Here is a 25,134-nt window from a genome sequence, read left to right as displayed (position 1 = left end):
ATGAAGGCTGTGGTACAGAAGCGATAAAGGTGGGCGATGAGCTCATGGAAAGCCAACGTGAGGAGCTACGCGGACTTCTAGCCCACCACAAAGACGTCTTTTCCGAAGTGCCCGGAAAAACTAACTTATTGGAGTGTCGTCTTCAATTAACAACCTCTGAACCTATCAACACTCCGCAATATCCACTACCCTTCGCAATGAAGGAAGTGGTCGAGAAGGAAGTGCAAGATATGCTGCAGCTCGGGGTGATTGAACGGTCCGACTCACCGTATAACTCGCCCTTGGTGCTGATAAAGAAACCCGACGGCCTTTAATGTCTTTAATTATTCTTAAATGTCTTTAATGTATTTAATGTCTAAATTAGTCTTTAATGTCACATTTTTTTTGTTGTGCTTTGTCTGAATCAGCGTTATTTTTTTTCCTTTATGTGTAAATGTGTTTGCTACGTGAACTATGCCATAAATAGTGCAAACTCGTGAACGGACAATAACTGTGGTGTTCCGAGCATACGGGAAATGTGTCCCGCACTAAGCGGCAGTTTTCCCTCAGAAAACTTTATAAAAAAGGGGCTTATGTGATGTGTGGTGCGCGACACGGTGCAGTGGTGCGCGACGGTGGTGCGCGAAGGTGATATTTGTAGTGTGCGACAAGGTGCGGTGGTTGGAGACAAGGAGCAGACGACAAGGAGAGCGCGCGCCGAGGCGAATTTGGAAAACGACGACGCCGAAGACCGCCCGGCGCGTGAACACGCGGCACAAAGAAACAAAGAAACAAACGAAGCGCCATCCAATTGGAAAGAACCACGGCGCTCACGGGGGCCAATGACCGATGCCCACGGAGCCCGAAGGTGACCAATCCGAAAGGGACACACGGGCCAGAGGGAAGAAAAACGAGGCAGTGACCGAAGAGAAGGGAGAGTTCGAGAAGCGGCGCCGGGCGAAGGACGACCACCGGACCGGGAGCTGAAGACAGGCCGTCGGGTTCCGGACCCGAGCCTCCACGACTTCACCTGGCCGGGGCCTCCTGCCAGCCAGTTCCCAGACGTCGCCACTCCACCCGACCACGGATGGCTGCCCGAGGTCGGTGAACTCGTGAGCCCGCAGGCAGAACGCAAACAGTTGGGCCACGGGCCTGAGTTTGCACCGAGCTGCCTGGCCACGACGCCGCCTCCAACTAACTGTCCGGGCCGCCACGCCGCCAGCGTGCCTTCTACAAGCCAGCGCTGCTACACTCGGGTTTCCTGCCCATCGCTCAGCGACGCCGAAACGTTGGTGAGACGAACGCCGCCTTCTTTCGTCGCCTTGCCGCCACCCTTCCACATGGAACTGTGTTACGCGCGCTATCACCTATGCCAAGCCCTAACTCTGTGTGGTGTTTAACTTGGATTTTTTTTCTTGTGTCCTCCTTTCTATTTATTACTTCTGCTTTTCCCTTAATTTCTCCTACTTTCCATCTTAACGTGTATATTAAATGTCTTGTTCTGCTCTTTAAAACCAACGGCTTCGTCCTTTGATTCGGTCCTCTGAGGCTCTGCCTCAGAGACCTGCCTTCAAACAAGAACCTGCTCATCACAGTGCCATTCTGTAGCCACAGCTGTCGTTTGGATCTAATCCAATCCACCAGAGGTGCCATGCAAAGCCAGTCTCATAGCGAGCGCATGACCGATCGAACTGCACATCTCTCGTTGCATTCTGCTTCTAGCAGACGACGTGCTTGGTTTCAAAATGATTGACAGGAACATGTCGTCATTTTGATGTCCCCAAAGATGTGGCCGCGCCGCGATGATGACGTCAACACAGCCTAAGCCAATCACACTTGGTAAAACTGGACGCACGCTCCGAACAACAATCTCCGAACGTGCCCCAGATCAGCATCCTGCCTTCTACAAGGCCAGATACCACAAGTACTCCCATCCTGCACTTGCAAAGCATGAATGGAACCTGCATCTATGTCTTTTGACAATGGTCTTTCACGCTGAACCGGGGCCTCAGAAGAATTTTCCGGTGCCTCCTAATGTTTGCTGTTAATACCGCCATAATCGGTACTGACTTTCTCACCGACCATAGCCTCCTTGTCAATACCAAGTATTGTCAATATTCACCAAGGTAATTTGAAATAGAATCAGGGCAACACTTGACTTCAACCAACCAAGAGAACAGGCTGGCTTCAGGAAGGGATATTCTACGATGGATCATATCCATGTCGTCAACCAGGTAATAGAAAAATCTGCGGAGTACAATCAACCTCTCTATATGGCTTTCATGTATTATGAAAAAGCATTTGATTCAGTAGAGATACCAGTAGTCATAAAGGCATTACATAACCAAGGAATACAGGATGCATACATGAATATATTGGCAAATATCTACAAGGATTGCACAGCAACCTTGGTTCTCCACAAATTGAAAGTTACCTATCAAGAAAGGGGTCAGGCGTGGAGACAATCTATCCAATGCTATTCACTACATGCTTAGAAGAAGTATTCAAGCTCTTAGACTGGGAAGGCTTAGGAGTGAGGATCAACGGCGAATATCTCAGCAACCTTCGGTTTGCAGATGACATTGTCCTGTTCAGCAACAATGGTAACGAACTGCAACAAATGATTGAGGATCTTAACCGAGAAAGTGTAAGAGTGGGGTTGAAGATTAATATGCAGAAGACAAAGATAATGTTCAAGAGCCTGGCAAGAAAACAAGAATTCAGGATCGCCAGTCAGCCTCTGGAGTCTCTACAGGAGTACGTTTATCTAGGTCAAGTACTCAGAGAGGACCCTGATCACGACAAAGAAATTTACAGAAGAATAAAATTGGGTTGGAGTGCATACGGCAGGCATTGCCAAATCCTGACTGGGAGCTTAGCACTGAGGGTCCCTCCCACGCTCCTCTCTCCGTTCAAATATGAATAATAAAGATGTTTTACTCTTACCACTGTCATTGAAAAGAAAAGTGCCCAATCATTGCATTTTACCGGTGCTAACATATGGGGCAGAAACTTGGAGGTTAACAAAGAAGGTCGAGAACAAGTTAAGGACCGCACAAAGCACCATGGAACGAAAAATGTTAGGCCTAACGTTAAGAGACAGGAAGAGAGCGTAGCGGTACAGATCAGAGAGCAAACGGGAATAGCCGATATCCTAGTTGACATTAAGAGGAAAAAATGGAGCTGGGCAGGCCTAATAATGCGTAGGATGGATAACCAGTGGACCATTAGGGTTAGAGAATGGATACGAAGAGAAGGGAAGCGGTGTTGGGGACGGCAGAAAACTAGGCGAGGTGATGAAGTTAGGAAATTTGCAGGCGCAAGTTGGAATCAACTAGCGCAAGACAGGGGTAATTGGAGATCGCCGGGAGAGGCCTTCGTCCTGCAGTCGACATAAATATAGGTTGATGATGATGATGACTGTATAGAGTTTGTATTCCTGTCATCGTGCTCCCACGCAATTATTGTAGGATGAGATTTTCTCTCTTGTGACAATGCTGCAATCGATTGTGCTTGGCTGAGGTTGAGTTCACCCAACTCAGTGACCTCGCCTTCACTGATGCCCATTATTCCGCTAAACTTGTCATCAAGGAAGCCGTGCTCATAACATAACCGCCGTGCTCATAACACTCTTCACGCCACGACACCTCTACATCAGAGCCGCAAAGGCCTACCTCTGCCTTTTGCTACTTTTGACCTCAATGCCGATTTCAGCAGAATGCCAGTTTATAACCCGCTTTCATTCCCACTCCCATTCATCATCATCATCATCATCAGCCTATATTTTATGTCCACTGCAGGACGAAGGCCTCTCCCTGTGATCTCGAATTACCCCTGTCTTGCGCTAGTGTGTCGGAGTCGTGAGGGAGATAGTGGCCGAATACTGCACCAGGGAGGCCAATTCCTGTTCTGGTGAGGGAGTGACTTTGATGAAGCTTAGTGGGCCTTCCTAGTTTGGTTGCACCTCAACTAGCATAGCCCCACTAGCTCTCGGCAATATATATTTTTTTTCTTGCCGGTGTCAGGCAACATTCCATACCTGAAAATGTAGTGGACTGGAGCAGGATTCGAACTTACGACCGGGTAAGTTCGAGGCCAGGTATTCTACCTCTGCTCCACGCCACCACTTGGGTCCCACTCCCATTGCTACGTCACAAATGCCTTGGCCACGTCAAGACTGACGGTTCTGTGCCCATTGTCTCCGTCCCCAAAGAGGCGTCCCCTACGGCCATCCTGGACCTAAGCGCCCTCTCTGCTCCTGACCCAACTTCTACGGATGTCTTCAGCCCATTCATCGCCGAGGATCTGACACTTTCACAGCGATCCCAGCTTCTTACCATTCTGCAGCACTTCCGCACTTCTTTCGACTTCACACAAGCCTTGTTAGGCCGCATCTCAACAGTCAAACACCACATCGACACTGGCTCCCACTCACCACTGCGCCAACGTCTGTATCGCGTATCCGCTACGGAACGCCACGTCATTGCACACCAGGTCGACGACATGCTCCGTCGAGGAGTGATTAAACCTTCACAGAGGCCATGGGCTTCTCCCGTGGTACTCGTCACAAAGAAAGACCGTTCTATACACTTCTGTGTAGATTTTCGGCGCTTAAACAAGATCACATGGAAAGATGTTTACCCACTGCCGCACCTTGATGATGCTCTGGACTCCTTACAAGGCACCAAGTTCTTCTCTTCATTAGACTTGCGGTCAGGCTACTGGCAGGTCCTGGTGGCCGAGGCCGACAAGGCGTTGTAAAGGTCGGACTTTGCAACGCGCCTCCTATATTTGAAAGGATGATGGACAACGCTTTATGCAGCCTTAAATGAAAGATCTGTCTTTGTTACCTTGACGACATTGTGGTATTCGCCCCTGATTTCACTTCACAACACACCTGCGCCATCTTCAGCCCATGCCAAGTTCCTTGACCAACGCCAGTCTGCAGCTTAATCTCAAGAAATGTCGCTTTGCCGCACACAAGTTTACGATCCTCGGCCACGTTGTGTCCAAGGATGGCATTCTTTCGGATCCCGAGAAATTACGGGCTGTCTCTGCATTTCCTAAGCCCACTAGAATGAAAGAACTTCGCAGCTTCATCGGCTTGTGCTCTTATTTCCGGGGCTTCATTAGAAATTTTGCGCATCTATCCTATCACTCCTGACGCAACTGTTTGTAGCGCAAAAGACCTGTCATCGTGGTCCCCTGTCTGTGACCATGCGTTCACCACTTTACGCCATCTTCTTACGATGCAGCCTATCCTGTGCCATTTGACCCTCAATCTCCTACTGAAGTACACAACGACACAAGTGGTGCAGGCCTTGGTGCTGTGCTTGCACAGTGTCATCCTGGCCACACAGAATACGTCGTGGCTTATGAGAGCTGCACGCTGACCAAGGCGGAGGGCAATTACAGTGTCATGGAAAAGGAGTGCTTGGCCATTGTCTGGGTGCTTGACAAGTTTCGCCCTCATTTATATGGCTGCTCTTTTGACGTAGTGACCAACCACCATGCACTTTGTTGGCTTTCGAACTTAAAAGACCCACCTGGCTACCTCGCTCACTGGGCCCTGTGACTCCAGGAGTGCGACACACGCGTGATGTATTGTTCAGGGCGGAAGCATTCTGACGCTGACGCTCTTTCTCGCTCACCGCTTTCGCCAGAGGTCACTTGTGAGAAACCTCGAGAACGAAGGCTTATTCGCTGAAGGGCCGATGACGGGTAGCGCGCTTCACTGAGCACAGTCTCCAAGCTCGAGCCTCTACGGCAAACGATGCTCTTGGCAATCCTGCTGACTATGTCCCGGCGTTCTTCTTCATTACAATATTGTTGTGCAAAACAACAAAGACCATTTCATTATCTATGTAACCCCCCCTGCATGGTCATTTTGACCACAATATACTTTAAAAAATAAATAAAATGATTGTCTGAGCATACCACCAAATCCCGATTTGGTGGCCATATAGACAGAAGACAGCTATCACGACACCCTTGGACCTCTGAGAGTTCCTGAGAATACCATTTGGTCAGTGAAATGCCGCCCAGTCATTCCAACCTTTTATTGACTTGGTCGCGCATTGCCTGCCCTTCGTCTTCGTCTATACGGATGATCTGATGGTGGCAAGTTCATCCATTGAAGTGCACTTGCAACATCTATGCATTTTGCTACAGCACACGTTTTAACACGATGTTGTCATCAACGTCTCGAAGAACGAGTTTGATGTTTCAACCTTCGAGTTCCTCGATCATCATCTTGACTCGAGTTGCATTCACCCACTCTCTTTAAAAGTACAAGCAGTAGCCGACTTTCCCAGACCAACCATCATCACAAAGCTGAAGAGCAAGGAGTCTTTGCTGCCTTGGGATGCCGTCACCAAAGATGCCTTCAACAAAATCAAGAGCACTTATACTGCACTGCTCGCACATCCCAACCCCATAGCTATGCCTCTGGCCCTCATGACCACCTGTCCAGCATGGCTGTGGGAACGGTTCTCCAGAAATGCCTCGCCGATTCTTAGCAGTCCCTAGCTTTCTTTTCGAAAATACCCACCCCGACTCAGGGCAGCTACAGCATTTTCAGTCATGAGTTGCTCAGAATTTACCTCCCCGTTCGTTATTTTCGCCATACTGTTGAGGTCCAATCCTTTACCATCTTTACGGATCACAACCCCCTGACGTATGCGCTTGATTGACAATTGTCGACATATATGCCGCAAGAAGTCTGCCATCTCACATTTATATCGGAAATCTCCACCAACATTCGACACGTCAGCGGTAAACAAAATGTGCCTGCTGACGCTCTCCGTCGCGTGGACGCCATGACATCCTCGTCACACCCAATACCCCTCAAAGTGCAGACACTTGTGTCGCACCAAGCTCATCATCCCGAACTGTCTCAACTTCACTCATCAGCTACATCAATGCGTCTCGAGGATATGCAGCTTGATGGCACCACACTCGTTTGCGACACAGGTAGCTTTTCAATGCAGTGCACCAGTTTGCCCACGCAGGTGTTTGTGCCACACAGCACCTTGTTTCCTCTCGCTATGTGTGGCCCTGGATGAATGCCGAATTACGCAACTGGCTACGCGCATCTGCACCTGGCCAACGTGCCAATGTCTATCAGTACCCCGTTCCCCAACATGGCAGTTCCTCCAACCTGACCATCGGTGCGACATTGACCACATTGACATTGTAGGACCATTACCACCAGGTCAAAGCTTTGGTTATGTTCTCACTTCCATTTTCCAAACATCTCCACTGCTAATAGGCGCACTGATGAAAAAAATTTTTGTATTGTAGCAGCGCGTCTGTACATGAAAGAAACGGAAGACAACGACTTGTTTTACAGTCCTGCAGCCTTGCCCAATCCAATGTTACGATTCCGAGCCTTCTAAATAAACACTTCTTACCTGCAACATTCTTGGTAGAGGTGCGGGGTAACAAGTCCGACGACGTGGTAACTCAAGAAATTACAGCAAATATTGGATGCCTTTCTAGGGCTTAAAAAGTAACAAAAAGTTTTTCAGGAACAGTTCTGTACGTTTATCACGAGTGTGGTGCGAGGTTTGTGTGCATATGGCTAAAGAGAAAAAAGAAAAAATTTGTCGGCCCTTCCATTCCGTGAAGATGGTTAACCAGCGAAGCTGAAACGTGCGGCCCCAGTGTTTATCACTGGGTTGATCCCGAGGGTTCATTAAAGTATTTCTCACTTATAAGGTTACACACACGTTTGGCTATGATGGAGAGAATGATGTCACTGATGGTATGCTCGCAGTCCCCTGTTGTTGCTTGTGTTCAATGTCTCGAGTTTACTTGGCGGCGTGGTTAGCAGCATTCGCCCGCCATTGCCACTTGCGATTCTTCGAAATTAAATTGCTTCAAAATTAAATGTGTCCATTACGTAAGACAATGAATGGCTCATACCCCCGTAAACGCAGCTTCCCCAGCGGCAACACAGCCAGCTATGGAAGACGACGACGACCAACGCAGGAGCAGTGGCACGAGCGCGTCCTGAGCACGAGCGCAACCCGAGCGGCACCAACGAGCCTAGCTACTGAAGAAGACGACGACACTCGAGCCAATGCTGATGATGATAATTTTCTGTACACAGGCAAGTTCGCCTAGCTATATACGATTTCGCCTAGGCATATAAAGCTTCGGTTTAAAAGAAGGCACCAGTTGACGAATAATCAGAATGCATGGAACTAATAGAAAAGAAGAGAAAGAAATTCCCCCAGAGCCCATCGCACAATGAATGTTGATGTTAACACAATTAGCATTGAAGCAATGTAGCAACCTATCCTAATGCCACCGCAGAGGCACGCCATGTTTGAGGCATGTATATAGCCGGGCTCCTCTCCCGCATTTCCCTCTGGACACGCTGCACAATCCAGCGCCACCACCATGAGGCCTGCATGCGAATGTAAATTCAGACAAGATAGTTTGTATATAGAGAATGCAGGTTTTATTCCGCCCAGCACCGGAGCTTCTTCGTAGCACCGAAGACGCAACTTTGCATCAAAGAGGTTCATTGAAGAGCAACACATACTCAATCGTACACACCCAGTGATCCAAGTTGGTGTCAGAGAGGTTCATTGAAAAGTGGCACATGCCCAATAGCAGATAAACAGAGACCCAAGCTGGCGTCGGAGAGGTTCAGTGAAGAGCGGCACATACCCATTGGCACATACCAGTGACCAAGTTGGTCCAATGATTGATTCCCTCAACACAGCAGCCAGATGCCCTCAACACAGCAGCCAGATGCTCTACATATTAGACCATGGACTACCCAGTGACGCAAGTTAGAGGGAAAACTGAGACCCAACCAGAGTGATAGATAGGAAGGAAATCCACAAAAAGAAAGCGTGAAACTCCCAAGGAATGCTAATTGTATTAAAATGACGTGATCAAGAAACATGATATGCGAAAAGTGTGTAAGGCACAAGAGAGCAGGAGGAAGAAGGAGGCAAAGGCTGCTGAGCTGGCAATTGCTGATGTGGACTCGGAACAGGCCAAACACATCTCCAGCTGTGCTTTGGGGTAGTGAAGGAGCAGCATTGGGGACCTGGACCGAAGAAGGGCCAACCTGGAGATGGCCAGCAACAGATCCAGATAATGAGCTCCATCGGGGACCTGAACCGAAGAAAGGCCAACCTGGAGATGTCCAGCAACAGATCCAGATCCTGAGCTCTGACTACTGTGCCGTGGCACTACTCCATGGAACCTGCCCAGTCCTATGCATCCGTCACCAGCCACTGTCCAGTGCCATGAAGGCAACCGCCTGGCCATGTCAGTGGCATTACACACAACTGGCCCCGACTACGTCCTGCGCTACGTTGTCTTGGCAGGCAGCAGCAGCCCTGTCAAGTGCTACGAAGACAGACATCTATGCCCCTCCAAAACTGCAACGGCGGACATCTTGTGTCATGTTGGACCGACTCCTGCCACATCATTACAGTCAGTGTTTCATTTATTTTGTTCATTTGTTGTTACGTAGGAACTGAAAGACATTATAGTGTCGCAGTGAAGAAGCCGAATAGCATACTGAAACGAGGAGGATGAAGTTCTGTGCCAAAAGCTGGCAGCTGCTGGTGCCAAGCTTTAAGAAAGAGTTCACCCTTTCGTGTTGGTCGTGTTGCTTTAGCCTGTGTAAAAGACCAGTGCCTGCTTCTGCCTTGTAACATCTTTCTCTGACTTCTTCCATATTGGAGACGAACAACGTCGCGCGATCCTGGTCTATGCTCCATTAAGAATCGTTTACGCTCTGCAACTCCTGATCATTCACTTCACCTGTTCACTCTATGCGATGGAACCCTATACAGACGGAATTTGCATTCCGATGGCGCCCCACTCCTCTTAGCCGTTCCTGTGCACTTTTGGTCCACTGTCCTCCAGCAACTTCACGACGTACTGCTGAGCATCTTGTAGTTACCTGCACATACGACCAAGTCCGGTGCCATTTCTTCTGGCCCGACCTTTACCGTTCTGTGCGCCAATAGGTCACCACTCGTGATCTGTGCCAATGCCGCAAGCCCTTTCCATGGCTTCTCCAGGCGTCTGCAACTGATCCGACATTTCTACCAAACTTTTTTTTTTTCTGTGGGGTTTGATCTACTTGTCCCTTTCCCAACGTCAACTGCCAGTAACACAACAAATGAGTTGCCGTTGCAACATATTATGCCACTTGCTACGCCATTACACAAGCCCTGCCGACCTGTTGACGTACGGACATCTGCACAATGTTACACTGCATCACGGTGCTCTTTGACAGCTCCTCACCGATCACGGACGCTACCTCTTATCAAAAGGATTTAATGAAATCCTTCACTCATGCTGTACTGCACACCAAGTCACCACTGCTGACCACTCCAGGACAAACGGCCTTACCGAATGCCTCAACAGAACACTCACCAACATGCGTGCTATGCAAGCCTCCGAAGACCACTACGGCTTGGATGTCGTTCTGCATTACGCAACTTTTGCATATAACTCGTCCTGCCATGACACTGCTGGTTACTCACCGTTTTACTTGCTGCTTGGCAGTCACCCTGTTTTGCCTCTAGACATCGTACTTCCCAATGCACTGTAGTTGCAAAGTGCTTATGCTCGTGATGCAATTTGTCTGGCGGCCAAAGCTCGTTGGATTGTGCACGTCCCCTTTGCAGATTCACAGACTCGCCAAAAGTCTTGCTATGACAAGCACCGTAGGGACGTCGAGTTTGTACCTGGTTCTCTCGTGCTCCTGTGGTCACCGTCTCGTCATGTTGTCCTGTCACAAAAATTCTTGTCAGATTATTCAGGTCCCTACAGGATCCTACAACACCTTGCCGATGTCACGTATGAGATTGCTGCTGCCGACCCAGGTGCACCGTCGGTTCAACCATAAATGGGACATTGTTAACGTTGCTTGTTTGAACTTTTCATGCCCGCCTTCAGTGCCCCACTGTAGTTTGCTCCGGGACAGCGCTCCATTGTTGACGGGCTAGTGTTGTGGTGAAGACAACTAGCAAACTGAAACGAGGAGGACGAAGTTCTGTGTCATCAGCTGGCAGCTGCCAGTGCCATGCTAATGCCACATGCGCTAGCCTGTGGAAAAGGCTAGCGACGGCTTCTGCTTCGTAACATCTTAAGTTCAGTAGAACCCCACTGTTACATTCCCGGGTGCTGCGTTTTCCTGGCTGTTACATCGTTTTCAGCCGGTCCCGGCATAGCTCCCATAGGACCCAATGCATTGGTAAACCCGTTGTTGTGTCGCAACTGTGGGGCCGTTCTTGTATCATGCGTTGCAAACTGCCACCCAGCACCGGCCCGAGAGTCCACGTTGACTTTTTCGTGTCACTTGGATTGGTGGCTTGACGATGGGATGGGCCGCCCAAAGTGCCGGGGCGACACCTACGATGTATTTTCAGTTTCTGTCAGCAAAAGCATGGCCTTTGAGATCCCTATTTGCTATCTAAAGATGGTGTCTGACGCGCTGGGGCCCTAAAATTGGTTTTGGCCCATAGCTGTTCCGTATAAAGTCTAAGGGCGATAGCATCGTCGCCGCGCACCGTATGCTGTATGTGCGAGTGAAAGCGTGCAAGGGTCAGCCAACGATTGTGCCTCGATCTCGCACGTGCGAAGGAGAAAGGCGGGGCAGAAGCGCGCTTCTGTCGCACACCAGGCACAAGGGGGGGGGGGGGGGGGGGGAGGAGGGGTTTACTCCAGCAGAGGCCTTATCTTGAAAGCGATCTTCAACTTGGAAAAAGTGCGTGCCCAATGCGGCGTTGTACTCTGGCATCACCTGTGTACTGCGCCGGCCGTACCTTGCAAGTGATCTGCGTTAGGGGCAGAGTCTAGGCAGAGTCTAGGCAGTGTAGGTGTGTCGGCGGCTCGTAGCTTTCTGTGTGCTGTGTGTTCTCGGCGCTTAGTCTGCGTTAAGCGATAGACAGCACGAAGGTTACATCGCTCGCTGCTGGTGCGGCACTTCCTCATGCCAGTTTTTTGATAGTGAGTGTCTGCGCTCATCCAGTGTGATTTGTTCATGTTTGCCTGTGCACGCTTACATTATGCTTGTTAATTTAGTTAGTTAATTATCCGGCCTTTACTGTGCAAGGAAGATTAATTGGAGACTGTGCTTACTTGCATAAAAGTTCAAATTTCAATGTGACAATATTTTGATATAAGGAAGCAAATTACCGATTTTACAGACTTTGTTATATTGAGGTTTGACTGTATATGTGCAGATTGGTTAGGGATTTCAAAAAAAAAAAGAAATTATATTCTGGGGTTTTACATGCCAAAACCATGATCTGATTATGAGGCATGCCATAGTGGGGACTCCGGAATAATTTAGACGACCTGGGGTTCTTTAACGTGCACTTAAAACTAAATACACCGGTGTTTTCGCATTTCGTCCCCGTCAAAATGCAGCCGCCATGGCCAAGATTTCATCACCGGACCTCTTGCTTAGCAGCCCAACACCATAGTCACTAAGCAACCACGGCAGGCAGGTTAGAGATTTTTTATGCGAGTATAGGATCACAGTGGAATCTCGATCATACGCCCCCCGGTCAGGCAACGACTCGGATTTTACGACAAATTGGTTTGGTCTCGGCAACACCCCCCCAGAAATAGATTATACGACGCAATCATATGCCGATCCGCCTAGTATGACGCCTCTCTGGTACCGTCCGAGAAAAAAAAAAAAAAAAAGAAAAAAAAAGTTCTAAGCAGACGAAGGCTGGAAGGCTGGCACGTAAGCACACTGCAGCCGGCTGATAAGAGGTGTGCAATACTGTATTTACCTGAATGTAATGCGACTGCGACTGTAACGCGAGGGGCGACTTTCCAGCCACCCGAAATTAAAAAAATAAAAAAATAAAAACACTAATGTAACGCGCCATGAATGGAAAAAAGAAACGGCACCTTTATTCAAGGAATCGTGATTTGGAAACTAGTTCTTTTCACTCATCATGGTCGTCTGAAGAAGTGACGGATATTTATTTGGGCAGTATTCTCAGGCGATCACTTTCGTAGTTTCACTTTCGCAAAATTTCATATGGCTCTGCACTGAAAGCGTCCCCGACAAGGGTTTCTGGTGCTGTCCTAAGCTTGCCATCAGGCCTAGAGAACTGTCGGCAGTACACTTCGAGAAGTTCGGTGCCGGGGCGAGCTGAGTCTTGCAAAAGCGAAACTATCTCGAAAGTGATCGCCCGAGAATCAAGTCATTCTCCATGCCGTCGAGCTTGTTCGAGATTTAAGTACTTCTTAAAAGAATGCAAAACTATTTAATTCAAGGTCAGTACCAGGACACTTCAAGTTCCACAGAGCCTTTCCGACTGGCCTAGCATTTAAAGAGGCCGTGCCATTGGTCCTGCCATCTGCAAATCGTCAACTCAGTGATGTCGAGACATCGAGCCGCGGCAGACTTTCGTAGCTCCTCGGCCATCAAAATTGCTCGTCTCTCGAAGCAACCGTCATACCGAATGTGCTGCGTCGCCATAACATCTCGAAAGAATGGAGTTAAAATGCAAAAGGCCGTAGAATATTGCAGCATCGTAACCAGTCACAAGCACAGCAAAAACAGCGTTGATTCCAACCAACAACAACTTCTGACTTCAGCCGATTTGTCTATGGATTGGATCTAGACGTAAAGTTACACCTTGAAAACGTGACGCTAAAAATCATGGGATTTATAATATTTGCTTTAAAATGGCCAATTTTGTCGTTATTTGAATTTAACGCAAGGGTCAAGTTCAAGTTGGCACATCAAAAAGGTTCACTGAAGAGCGCCACATACCCAGGGTTACATAGCCAGTGACCCAAGCTGGTCCGAAGGTTGGTTTTGAACCCTTTTCTCTCAGCTCAGCAGACCAATGCTTTACTCATTTGACCATGAACTACCCGGTGACCCAAGTTGCTGCAACAGATATTAGGCGTGGACATACATATAGACCTATCGCAAAATGGGTCAATTTCCCAAAGAATGCTAATAGCATTAAAATGCAAATGAGTGAGCTCTACCTTGCTCGGAGTATCCACTGTCATCCAGCCCCCCTGTGGGGCGTGCATATGCAGCCGGCAGGTACCCTTGAGCCCCAGTGCGCAGGCTGCAACCCAACAGCCAGCCCGGCTGCACCTGTTGCTGAGGCCAGACACGGAATCGCTCACCAGCCACCACTGACAGCTCATCGGGGCGGCGTGCTTGGTAGGGATAGACAGCGACCCAGCACTCCATCTGCGCATATGAGTCAAACTCCGGTTGGCTATATGTAGGGTTGTTCGTTTTCGGGTAAAACCCAATTTTTAGAAACAAAGTGGATTCGCTTCACGACGTGTTTAACCAGTACTTTCTGGAAGCAAGCACCAGTAACACAGTTGTCAAACTCATTGACTATTGGCATGGCTCTACCGCTCACTACCCCAGGTTGGCAAATGCTGCACTGACGATGTTGTGCCTAGCTAATGGAAGCTCTGATGTCGAGACGACTTTCTCTCAGCTGAGATACGTTCAAAGATCGGACAGGTGTCGGATGGAGACCGACATGTTGTGCATGCAGACGATTATGTATGTGAACAAGGATGTGTAAAAAACCAATGACCAAATTTTTGTGAATGAAATGTTTAATTTCCTAGAAGTTGCGAATGCTCTTTACTGTCATTATTACTTATTAATTCCTAAACAAATGCCGAACTTCGGAGTATTTGCTAGAAAACTCAGCATGACATCCTACGGAAGCTGGCTGTGTAACAAGATGTGTAAAAAATCGATGACTAGCTTCTCGTGAATAAAATGTTTCATTTCCTAGAAGTTATCAATGTTCATGTCATTGTTACTTATTAATTTCCAAACTAACGCCGAACTTCGGAGTATTTGCCAAAAAAGCCTGATGTCCCCCCCCGATTATCAGTGCCCCCCCCACCCATAGTTTTAACACGTTAGCGTTAAGAATCTCGTGATACCCTCCGATTAAAAAAAAAGGAAAGAAAGCCGAATGTAATAGTAAACTTAGTACATTTGCAAATTTAACCCGAAAAAAGTCGAATTTCTGAATGGTTCCACAAAAAACCAGATTTCTCCCCGATTATCAGCTCCAAAAATAGCACCCGATTTAAAAAATATAAAACCCGAAAATGAACAACCCTATATGTTGTGAAAAAAATATATCAGTTCAGTTAAATATGTTAGTGCTTGCAATGCACTCCAGTGTGGCCGCATGCTTCAGGTAAATGTAGACGACCAACATTTTCAAAATGTCTGAATTACGATAGCCTATGTACAACAAACAAAAGTGTCAAAAAACAAAGCGCATGGTTTTATAGAATCGACTGATAAAGTACAGCCGCTCAATCCCGTGCTCTCTGGAGCAGCCTGCCGCGTCGTGCTAAACACAATGGGGAAAGACCAGCCAGCGAAGTTAACAACTGCCGCTGCTGTTTTCAGTGCGGCCGCATGCTTGAGGTAAATGTTGACGACCAACATTTTCAAAATTTCTGAATTACCACAGCCTATGTACAGCAAACAAAAGTGTCAAAAAACAAAGTGCATGGTTTTATAGAACCGACTGATAAAGTACAGCCGCTCAATCCTGTGCTCTCTGGAGCAGCCTGCTGCGTCTTCCTAAACAGAATGGGGAAAGACCAGCCAGCGAAGTTAACAACTGCCGCTGCTGTTTTCCGTGGGGGGGGGGGGGGGGGTTGCTGCACGAGTGCTTTCTGCTCTCTAATCGCGTGCGTGGCTGCATCGAGTAGGAGCAAAGTAAATGTCTTTCATGGAAATGCATGCTATCGAAGCTTAAAGGGCCCCTCACCAGGTTTCGTCATTTCGAGCTGACAAGTGTAGTGTATACAATGCGCGCTAGCAATCGTGTCTATTAAGTGCTACATCCCAACCACCGCGGAAAGATCTGAAATTTCAAACTAAACGCCGTTTGCCCTTCTCGCAGTTGCCACGCTCCAAGACGGGGGGATGATGTATATTAGAAAGTGCACCTACGTACATGCATATGCTGTTACGTCACTCATAGTGACACGTGGCACTTTGAGAATTATTCAAGGCAACATCTGTTATTCCTGTAATCTGTTGCTTCAATAAACGAGTTAAAGTTTAGAGAAATAATAAAACATGCAAAGTGAATGTCAGTGTGTTTTTGTTTTACTTTGCACTGCAGCAAGAGAGATGTACTTCCGTTTCATCTGCTTGTTCCCATGTCGTGCAGTCGCGTGCGCTGACAGCGAAACTATGTAATTTTCTATTTTCTACCATCTTCCCACAAGAGCACCATATACCACAAGAGTAGAAGGCAAGCTAGAGCCAACACCATCAAACGAAGATTCAAGCAAGACCCAGAAGCCCGCTACACCGACACGGCCAAGTATCCGCATCGAAACGCGTACGCTCTCAGCGTCGTAGACTCCCGAGGCCGCGAGTTAGCATCGGCAACCGTCAAGGCACGCAACCTGGAAACGGCGGAAGAAGCGGCAATCGTTCTCGCCACCACCACATGCACAGACGCCAGCAGTCATTTTCACCGACTCTCAGGCCGCCTGTAGAAATTTCTCGAGGGGCCGCATCTCGGCTGATGCAGTCCAAGGTACTACAACAACGTAGCACTCCGCTCCCGTACACCTGCGTAACGTGGGTACCCGGACACGAGGGACTAGAGGGGAACGAAGCGGCCCACACCGCTGCCCGCGAGCCGTGGAAGCCGTACCCAACAACTATTCGGCGATATTGCAACACTACAGGCTCGAGCGCCGCGTGTACCCTCCACCGCACCCAAACCTCGGCAAAGAAGAAAGCATGGTCCTTAGACGCCTACAAAGTAATACTTACACTCACGGAACTATAATGCACCGCCTCTACCCGACGCTCCACAGCTACCTCTGCCCACTCTGCAACGTTCCCGACACCCTGGCACACTTGCTCTTGGAATGCCCGTGGCATGAAGACAGCGAAATGCAGGCGGAAATGGACGCTAACCGAGCACCACAAGCAAACGAAGACCACCTATTCGAAACATGGGAGGCCAAGCTCGCCCTCGGGGACCTGGAAGACCAACGACAACTCGTCGCCAGGGCCAAGAGGGCAGCCGAAGCCAGAGGGTTCCTGGACTAAGGAACCTTCCCACCTCAGGGTGATACTGGGCCTCGCTCGGGACACTGCTTCAAGAATAAACGTTTCTCACTCTCTCTACCATCTTCCAGCGCGCGATCATGCTCTGTGATCCGTCTGCATCTGCCTCAGTGTTCATGCAGCACTGACTTATACCTACCGTTAGTCGGGTGTTCTCGTGCATAGCGTGCAAACTCATGCACTGTGCAAAACAAGACAAACGGAACAGCTCGCGCCATGCAGCAAGAAAGCGAGGAAGAAAAAAAAAAAGCGAGGCCCGCGACGCATGTGTCACGCAATTCTCCGTCTCTGGCATGCGAGAATGCAGGGGAGGAATTTCTCTCGGGGAGGCTATACGAGACAAGTGGAGAGAGTGTCTCTCTTGGCAGTGGTGCTCGCCTCCTGAAATCATGGGTTCGCGGCACTGAAATATTTCTATCTCGGCTATTAATGAACCAATTTGAAAAATTCTTGCGGTAAAATGCTCCATAGAGGGCACTGTAACAACTTCCAGCGTATACCCAAAATTTGCTATGTGCCCTGGTGAGGTGCCCTTTAAAGTGGCTTCTGAATGTATGCATGGGCGTACTGCAAATTTGTTAAAACGGAAACCTAGAGGAACGACATATCGCAAGCCACAAGAACCACTTCAGAGACTGGTGTCGTCGCATCGCCCTCGTGGAGGCGAGCCAAGGCACCGGTGGCACAGTTCTTGCAGCTTTGTAGACTATGGCACGTGGCTGCGATACAATGTGCAACACCCAACCACGTTGTTGTCACCAGCCTCAGTACCCGGCTGTACCTCAAGTTGACCTAAAGACGAAACCCCACAGCCAGTGCCTCCAGTAGGCCTCATCCCAGAAACGGGCCTCAGCAACGGCACTCCATGCAGGCGCCGATCACCAGCTGCACCAAATGACCATCCATGGTCTCGTAGGCCTGTGACAGAAATGGCACCTGAAGCTCTTGAACTGGCACCGCGCACTGGTTCTTTGGGTCTTGTGGCTTCGAAGCTCAAGCACATTTGTATGTCTTGCTACTTTTTTTTTCCCTCTTCCAAGCTCATGTGTGGCCATGCCACCTGCCCTGAGCTAGCCTTCTTCTCTTCTTTTTTCTTTGATTACATAATGACCAGACACAACTAAAAAATAAAAATGAAATGCTAGACCTTGGGTCCATTCCTCACAACCGGATTTCATGAGTAACCTCGTTTGCTGGAGGGATGATGCAAGAACTGAGGCTGCATGTTGTAATAACTCTCTTCTTTCAATACAGTGTCTCATAATCTGCCATTTCAAGAGACTGAGTGTCATAACAGTCATAACGATAAAGAAGCTATGTCAGCAACCTACATCATTGAGAGTCACAGGAGCAGTCTTTCCAAGGCACATCGAGTCTTAGAAACACAGGCGGAGGAGCAGCAAATGCATTCAATCGAACATCTTCTGCACGTCTGTTCACTTAGCAAACCTAAGCAGATTAGAGGGAAGTGGCAGTCATTGTGGAAATTACATTTCCTTATTTGTTTTTATTTTTATTTGTTTTTAAGGCTTATATATATACTTTTTTTTGTTCATGATAGAAATGTTCTGTGCATGCATGTGCACTTTTGATATTCATTTAAGTTCTTGATCTCTTAATAAAAATTCATTTGTGAGTGTAGCGATTGTGTGCGCCTATTCTTGCACTCTGTTTCTTGCGCAGCAGTTCAAAATGGTGAACTTATACCAACTCACCCAATTTTTTATTTTGCTTGAAGGGGCATTTTACAGAATTCGAGAAATGCATTTGAAGTTAAATTAGACTATTTCAGAAATAGTTTGCCGCAAAGGTTATTCAATGCGTCCAGCAGAAGCAGAGTTATTGCTAATCAAACATACCGTTCGTGGTGCTTCCACTCCTTCTTCAATGATTTGCCCTGCAAAGGCTACGGCAGAGCAGGGTGTGCCTACAATGCTCTGCCTACTGAACATCACTGTGGCGTGCCGTTGAAATTAGATTTTGTATGTTCCCATAAACGCCACTATTTCCGATTTTGGTGCCAACGACTCGCCAAGCACGATTGTCCTCAACGAGTCACAGTGCCCTTAGCCAATGAACTCGCCGCGGGGTGCGGTATCTACGCTACGCAGCAGACCGCAGCTACACGCAATTGCAGTGTTTGCTTTCTGCACGACAGGACTAAGTGCGCGCTCGCACTCATATGCTCCCCTCTGGCTGTGCTACGTGGTTCGGACCGGCTTTGTCGTGCACCAGCTTGACCGAAGGATAGTAGCCACATCCAAATTGCGCATTTTGAAGCGCTCTCATTACGAAGTGAAGTCTGCCAAGGCGCCTAACCAGGAGTGGCCAGGAGTGAGCATGTGCTGGCAAGCGTGCATGTGGTCTGACCTTAAGTTTCACATGGTTCGAGGCTAGTTGAGTGCTCAAAACTAGTCGAAATTAGTGAGACCCGATGGCTAAGACACCGATAAGTAGCGTGGCCAAAGTTTAATTCCTATGCTAGAGGCCATGGCCGAGCGCGAGCAGACTACAGTCGGTTTCTTCTGTAATTATTATCGAAATTCAAAAGCAGATTTTTGCTTACTTAACCCTGTTTATTAAACTGTGTCATTAAATATAAACAGTAACAGTAGGAAGAAGTGCACTGATCCAAATACCCTTCTTGATTGATGTCAGCTAATGGCCAATAGCAGCCACATATGGGAATCTGTTATATTACGAAATAAAGCATCCAGAAAAGTGTGAGGAGCACGCTTCTGCTGGAAAGAGAGCGTTAGAGAGAAAGGTGACATCGTGCTCTGCTTGCAAGCTCCGTGCGCTGCGCACGACTGCAAAATTTGGCTGACATGTTCACAGCAGTGTATGCTATCCACAGACAAAGTTTTTTCACCAAGCTCGAGGGGTGGCCAGAGCCTATTTAAAAACATTACAATGCCTACTTTCCTAGTGTCTGGGGCTTGGTGCACCTACTTGGTCGGTCTTTCACCAAGTAAAGTGACATGTACAACAGCAATGTCTCCAGGATCAGCCTGCTCTTGTTGGCGTGCAGACTCTACACAGTGTCATAGCAAAGGGGGCCAATGACGGAGACAGTATATGTGCGGTTATGTGGTGGGAGTTTCTGTGTCTCGCTGTCTTCACTGGCAGGCAGGTAATCGCTATAGGGCAAAACGCAGTGAAGAATATAAACAGTTGCATAGCATTATTTAACCAGATTACAAAAGCTTCGCTTCTCAGATTTCAATACGTGGGGTCAGATCTGCATAAGCTTTTTACCTCTCTCCCTCTTTTTTTTCTTCATTTTTGGAGGCAGTACTACATGTACTACTAAGTGTTTACAGGAATCGTTGAGGAACTTGTGCTGCTGCCGGCTGTTTTTGCACCGCAGGTGCCGCACATGTGGCTTGTCAATACTAGCATGCCAGGTTGCCTCGCTGGCACGCTCACGCTCCTCCGAGAAGAAGAGTGGACAAGGGTTTGTTTGAATTTGCAGCCATTTTCATGGTGCCACACTGAAGTTTACTGAAGTTTTACTGAAGCAGTGAATGAAATGCTATAAATTAGCCCATTTCATTTGTGCGTTTTTGTCGTAAAAGAAACTGGCACGCAAATGTGCTCTTGCGTACCTGTGCTATGCAGCATGACAAATCTTATATAGGCTTGTATTTCTTCATTTCTTTTTATTTTAAATGTACCAGCCACTTCTTGGCCAGTACCAAGTATCACACATACACCATTGTGGGTATGTACCACAGTACAGAAGTCACCATCAAAACCAACATGTGGCAATCATCTGAAAGTGCTAGTACGAGAGAAATATATGTGCTGCTGTGGCCTTTAAGGCGCAACCACAAGGGAGAAATCTTCGACGGATTTTCGGCGTCGGCGCCAACCGGCAGCACGCGGCGGCGGTCGGCGGCACAGAGAACAATGCGCCACCGGTTCACAGCTCGCTCGGCGCCGCAAGACCGAGCAGTCCAGACTTCAGCGCCGATGGCGGAAGTGGCGGTAGACGCAAGAGGCAAATAAACAATGGCCTCCGAGACGGCACTGACGCGCAATGTGAGCGAGCTCGGAGGCCATTTACAAAGCGAGCTTCCGGCGTTGCCTTCCGCGAGTGCCTCGTCCGCGTCCCAAACAGCCGATCGCTCGCGCGTGCTCCGGCCATTGCAAATGGTGCAGCATTTGTACGGTATCATAGATACTGATGTACTCTTTCCAGACAGGGACATGCAAGGAACGCCGAAGTGCACACCTAAGGCCCGTCCACGTTACCGGCATGCCAACTCGCCGTACGCGGGTCGCCGTTTGATGGCAGTTTCGCTCGCGAGCGGCGAGATTTCCTTGCCGTAGACAGGATGGAACCGGGACCCATTTGTGCTGCAGCCGTACAGCGAAGTGGCCAATCAGTGACCGAGGAGTGGTCACCCTGGCACCGACGACAGCCTCATCGCCGCTGATCGTTCGGCGGCTAGGCCTTCTCCGGCTCACTCGAAAGCTAAAGCTGACGGCGCGTCGGAATGAATCACCGCTCACAAGCCGCGATATTTTCTCACCGTTGTTGTCGCTCTTCGCTATAATTATACACAAACAAGACAATGCGCTGATATTGGCGGTGCCGTCGCCTGCGATGCGGGCACAACCGAGCCGGTCGTCTGCCGCCGGTAGCCGTGCACTGCAGCGGAGCTCGACAAGTATCGGAGTAGAGTAGCAGTCTGGGTCAGTTGGTACATACTGAATAGTAAAAACCAGTCAAAAGACGAAGGACAGAGAAGATGTAGATGTAGATGTAGAGCCTTGGAGTTACTGGCACATACCCACTCTGGGGGATTGGCCAAGAAACGGGTAGTTTGAAATAACAATAAGAAGGGAGATGTATAAAACAATACAAACATAAATGTGGGAATATATACGCATCTGAGAATGAATAATTAGAATATATCAAATGACTTGAATAGAATAAAGGAATAAATGATGACTAAAAAAAAAAGAAGTAGACAGCTAGTCATCAAATTTGTAAAAATATTTCGGTACCCTAAGCCGTGATTCTGTCATCTAAATCTTTCTGACCCTGTAATGTAATTCTGGATGGCATTTACAACCTTCCCGTCGCTGTGCCCAAGGGTAGAGGCCCCCAATGATAGTAAATTTTGAACATTTAATTCTAATCTAAGAAGGCGGAACGGTGTTTCTAAGGTTCTTTTTCGCAATTCAGAATATCTTTGACAGGCAATGAGAAAGTGATCTAATGTTTCATGTTGTCCACAATAGGGACAGTTAGGTGAGGGAACCAGACCAGCTCTGTGTAGGTAAAAATTTAAAAATGGAATTCTGCAGCGTAGTCTAGTGATTGCGACTTCAAGTGATCGCGTTTGACAGAGTTTGCTATTCCAATAATGCGACAAGTGCTGAAAATCTGACGAGTTTGTTAAAGAAGGGGCGTGAAATTCACGCAGCATCATTTTTCTCCGAAATCTAGCCCCTATGATGAAGGCTGAAATCGGTAGGATATGAATTACCGGGCCATTCAGGGACGCTTTCGCCAACGAATCTGCCATTTCGTTTAGAAATAGGCCCTTATGCCCTGGTACCCACACCAATCTAATCAAAGCTAAGTGAGGGGGCACTAACGATCTGAAAGCTCGCAAAACTGGGGAATTATCGGACGCTGTGAGGGAGGAGCACAGAGATAAAGAATCCATCACGATCACTGTGGAACGTGTTGATGTATTGAGTTTACGGAGGGCTAGAACGACAGCTAAAAATTCCGCTAGAAAGATCGGTACGAAGTCTGGGAGGCGAAGAGGGAACGACCAATGAAGAATAGGAGAAAATATTCCAATTCCACACTTTTCTTCATTTTGAGAAGCGTCAGTGGCAATAACTGTCTCGATCGGAACGTGCAAAAAGTAATCATTTAATATTGAGCTTAGCATGCGGTAAGATAATGCCTTTGCATTTTTAGGAAAAATATCATCGTACTGAATTTTAATGGAATTGGTGTTGTAAACAACAGGACTCACCTCACGAATTTGTATGTTTATTTGATCTAGGAGAGTTTGAATAAAAATAATTTGTGGTGTGTGGAATCGCGGCCAGTACAAGCCGAAAAACAAGTCCGGCTGGGAGATGAAAACTGTTTGTGAACGCCTTATAGGGGATTCACATAGTCTTAAATATGACTGCACAGCTAATAATCGAAACCTCGTAACAAGAGATGGCATCCTAGCTTCCAGATGCAAAACTTCATTTGCTACAAATTTAGGTAGCCCTAAACATTGTCGCAAAGCCTGCCTCTCCAGAAGAACAAGGGGGCGAAGTTTATATGCAGGAGCTCCAGAGTACAGTACGCATCCAAATTCCAATACCGGTCGAACATACATGCGGTATATTGTTAAAAGCGTTGCTCTTCGCATTCCTGATCGACTATTGCTCAGCCTACGCAGCAAGCCAACCGCACGAACACCTTTTGTTGCAATATAGTCAATGTGTGCCTTCCATGACAGTGAACCGTCATATATCACGCCGAGATACTTGACTGTCTCTACTTGTGGGATAATATTTATGTCACGACCTTCGGTCAGAATCAGAAGATTCCAGGATATTCCACCATTTCCGGCCCTGTCACAGATTTTTGGTGGTCTGGAGATGGATTGGGACAGCATATTAGCTACGGTTCGCGAGAAAAAGCTTAGCAAGGAGCAGGGCCTTAAACTAATTGAGGATGTAATGAACCGTGTCCATGCCGCTCGATCTTTAGAACTTGAGACACTTCGGCAAGCATGTGAGAAGAAAAAACAGTTCGAAGAGAAAAACACAGAGATGCCAGAAGCAGTCAACCTAATACATAGCAGTCATAGCATACCTGAAGAGAAGTCTCGCACAAGTGAACTGTTGCGACAGAATAGTTGCCACTATAAGGCTATCGATGACCGCGCCGCCGAGTCCTATTGCACTGGTGAGCAAGGGGTACAACACCCGAATGAAGAGTGTGTTTTCGGTAGTGCAGTGTACGTGCCAGAGGGTCGTGCTCATGAGGGCGAACGGTTCCCAGAAACGAAGGACACTGACGAGGGGGGGAATACCGCAACGCCGCATACGGTGTGTGTTCAGTGCAGAGCAATTGGAGATGTCGCGCAGGAAGGGAGAGTGCTTGACTGCGGCAAGGCTTTTGAAGAGATGGAGACTTTCGACTGCAGAAACTCCTGTGAACACAAGCTAGTGACCTGCAAGCAAGATGTTGCTGACCCAGACGACCACAGGTGCACAAGTTTTAAGAGTGGCGAGAAAGAAGAGCGCATTGAGGAAGCGATGACAGAAGACAGAGAGATAGAGATAGTAGAGAAAACAGAGAAAGAGAAAAGAAAGAAGCATAAGAGAAAGAGCAGATCGAAAAATTGCTTCGAGGAAAAGAAAAAGACGGAATCACCACCCAAGAAAAAGACACGAAGAAAGCACCGATGGGCGACTCTTTATGGCATTGCTCATTGCAACGCAACCATGAGAGGGGGATTTAAATTTGGGGTGAGAAGTAGCAGAGCATCTGAAGATGATGACTTCGAAGAACGTCGCAAAGTTTCAGAGCAAGAGCGACATGTATTTAACTGCAGATCCCAAGCATGTCCCCAAAAGAAGAAAAAGGTTTTCGAAAGTGACTTTTTCAAGTCCAAGGACAAAGCCAGCAGCCACACTAACCGCTCAAGAAGGCGTGCATCCCGAAAGTACAGACGGAAGATGAGGAGACTGCTGAGAGCGAGATGGCGCGCGAACAAGCATGCGTTCAGGAAGCTTTCTCCATCAATTAAAAGGGAGGCGAAACTTGAACTCCACAGGCGACTTTCGAAGCCAGGCAGGAACCATGCACGTGCAGGAAAGAGAAGAATTAAAAAGGGAAGTAGGCACCGTGGGAAGTCTCGACAGCGACGCAAGAGGAAGGCACTACGACAACATTGAGGGTATCAAATGGAATTCCAATAGGGAGAGGACAAGGATTCTTTTGCGGTTCGAATAGTTAAGCTGATTGGGAATACCACTCCTGTTTAGGACGTAAAATA

At 48.0% G+C, this 25,134-nt stretch overlaps 1 protein-coding gene across 2 annotated transcripts in view; it reads right to left on the bottom strand.

The window, feature by feature from the left end:
• LOC119433196 (phosphatidylinositol 3-kinase regulatory subunit alpha-like) overlaps positions 1 to 25,134 on the bottom strand; it is a 143,347-nt gene that overhangs the window by 90,922 nt on the left and 27,291 nt on the right. For both annotated transcript variants that reach the window (XM_037700344.2, XM_049659248.1), the window contains exon 3: positions 13,987 to 14,200. In XM_037700344.2, the coding sequence (XP_037556272.1) occupies positions 13,987 to 14,200 (214 nt within the window). The remainder of the gene's footprint in view (positions 1 to 13,986; positions 14,201 to 25,134) is intronic.

Source organism: Dermacentor silvarum, chromosome 11, assembly GCF_013339745.2.
Source record: "Dermacentor silvarum isolate Dsil-2018 chromosome 11, BIME_Dsil_1.4, whole genome shotgun sequence".
Lineage (NCBI taxonomy): Eukaryota > Metazoa > Arthropoda > Arachnida > Ixodida > Ixodidae > Dermacentor > Dermacentor silvarum.
This window is presented reverse-complemented; position numbering and strand designations above follow the sequence as displayed.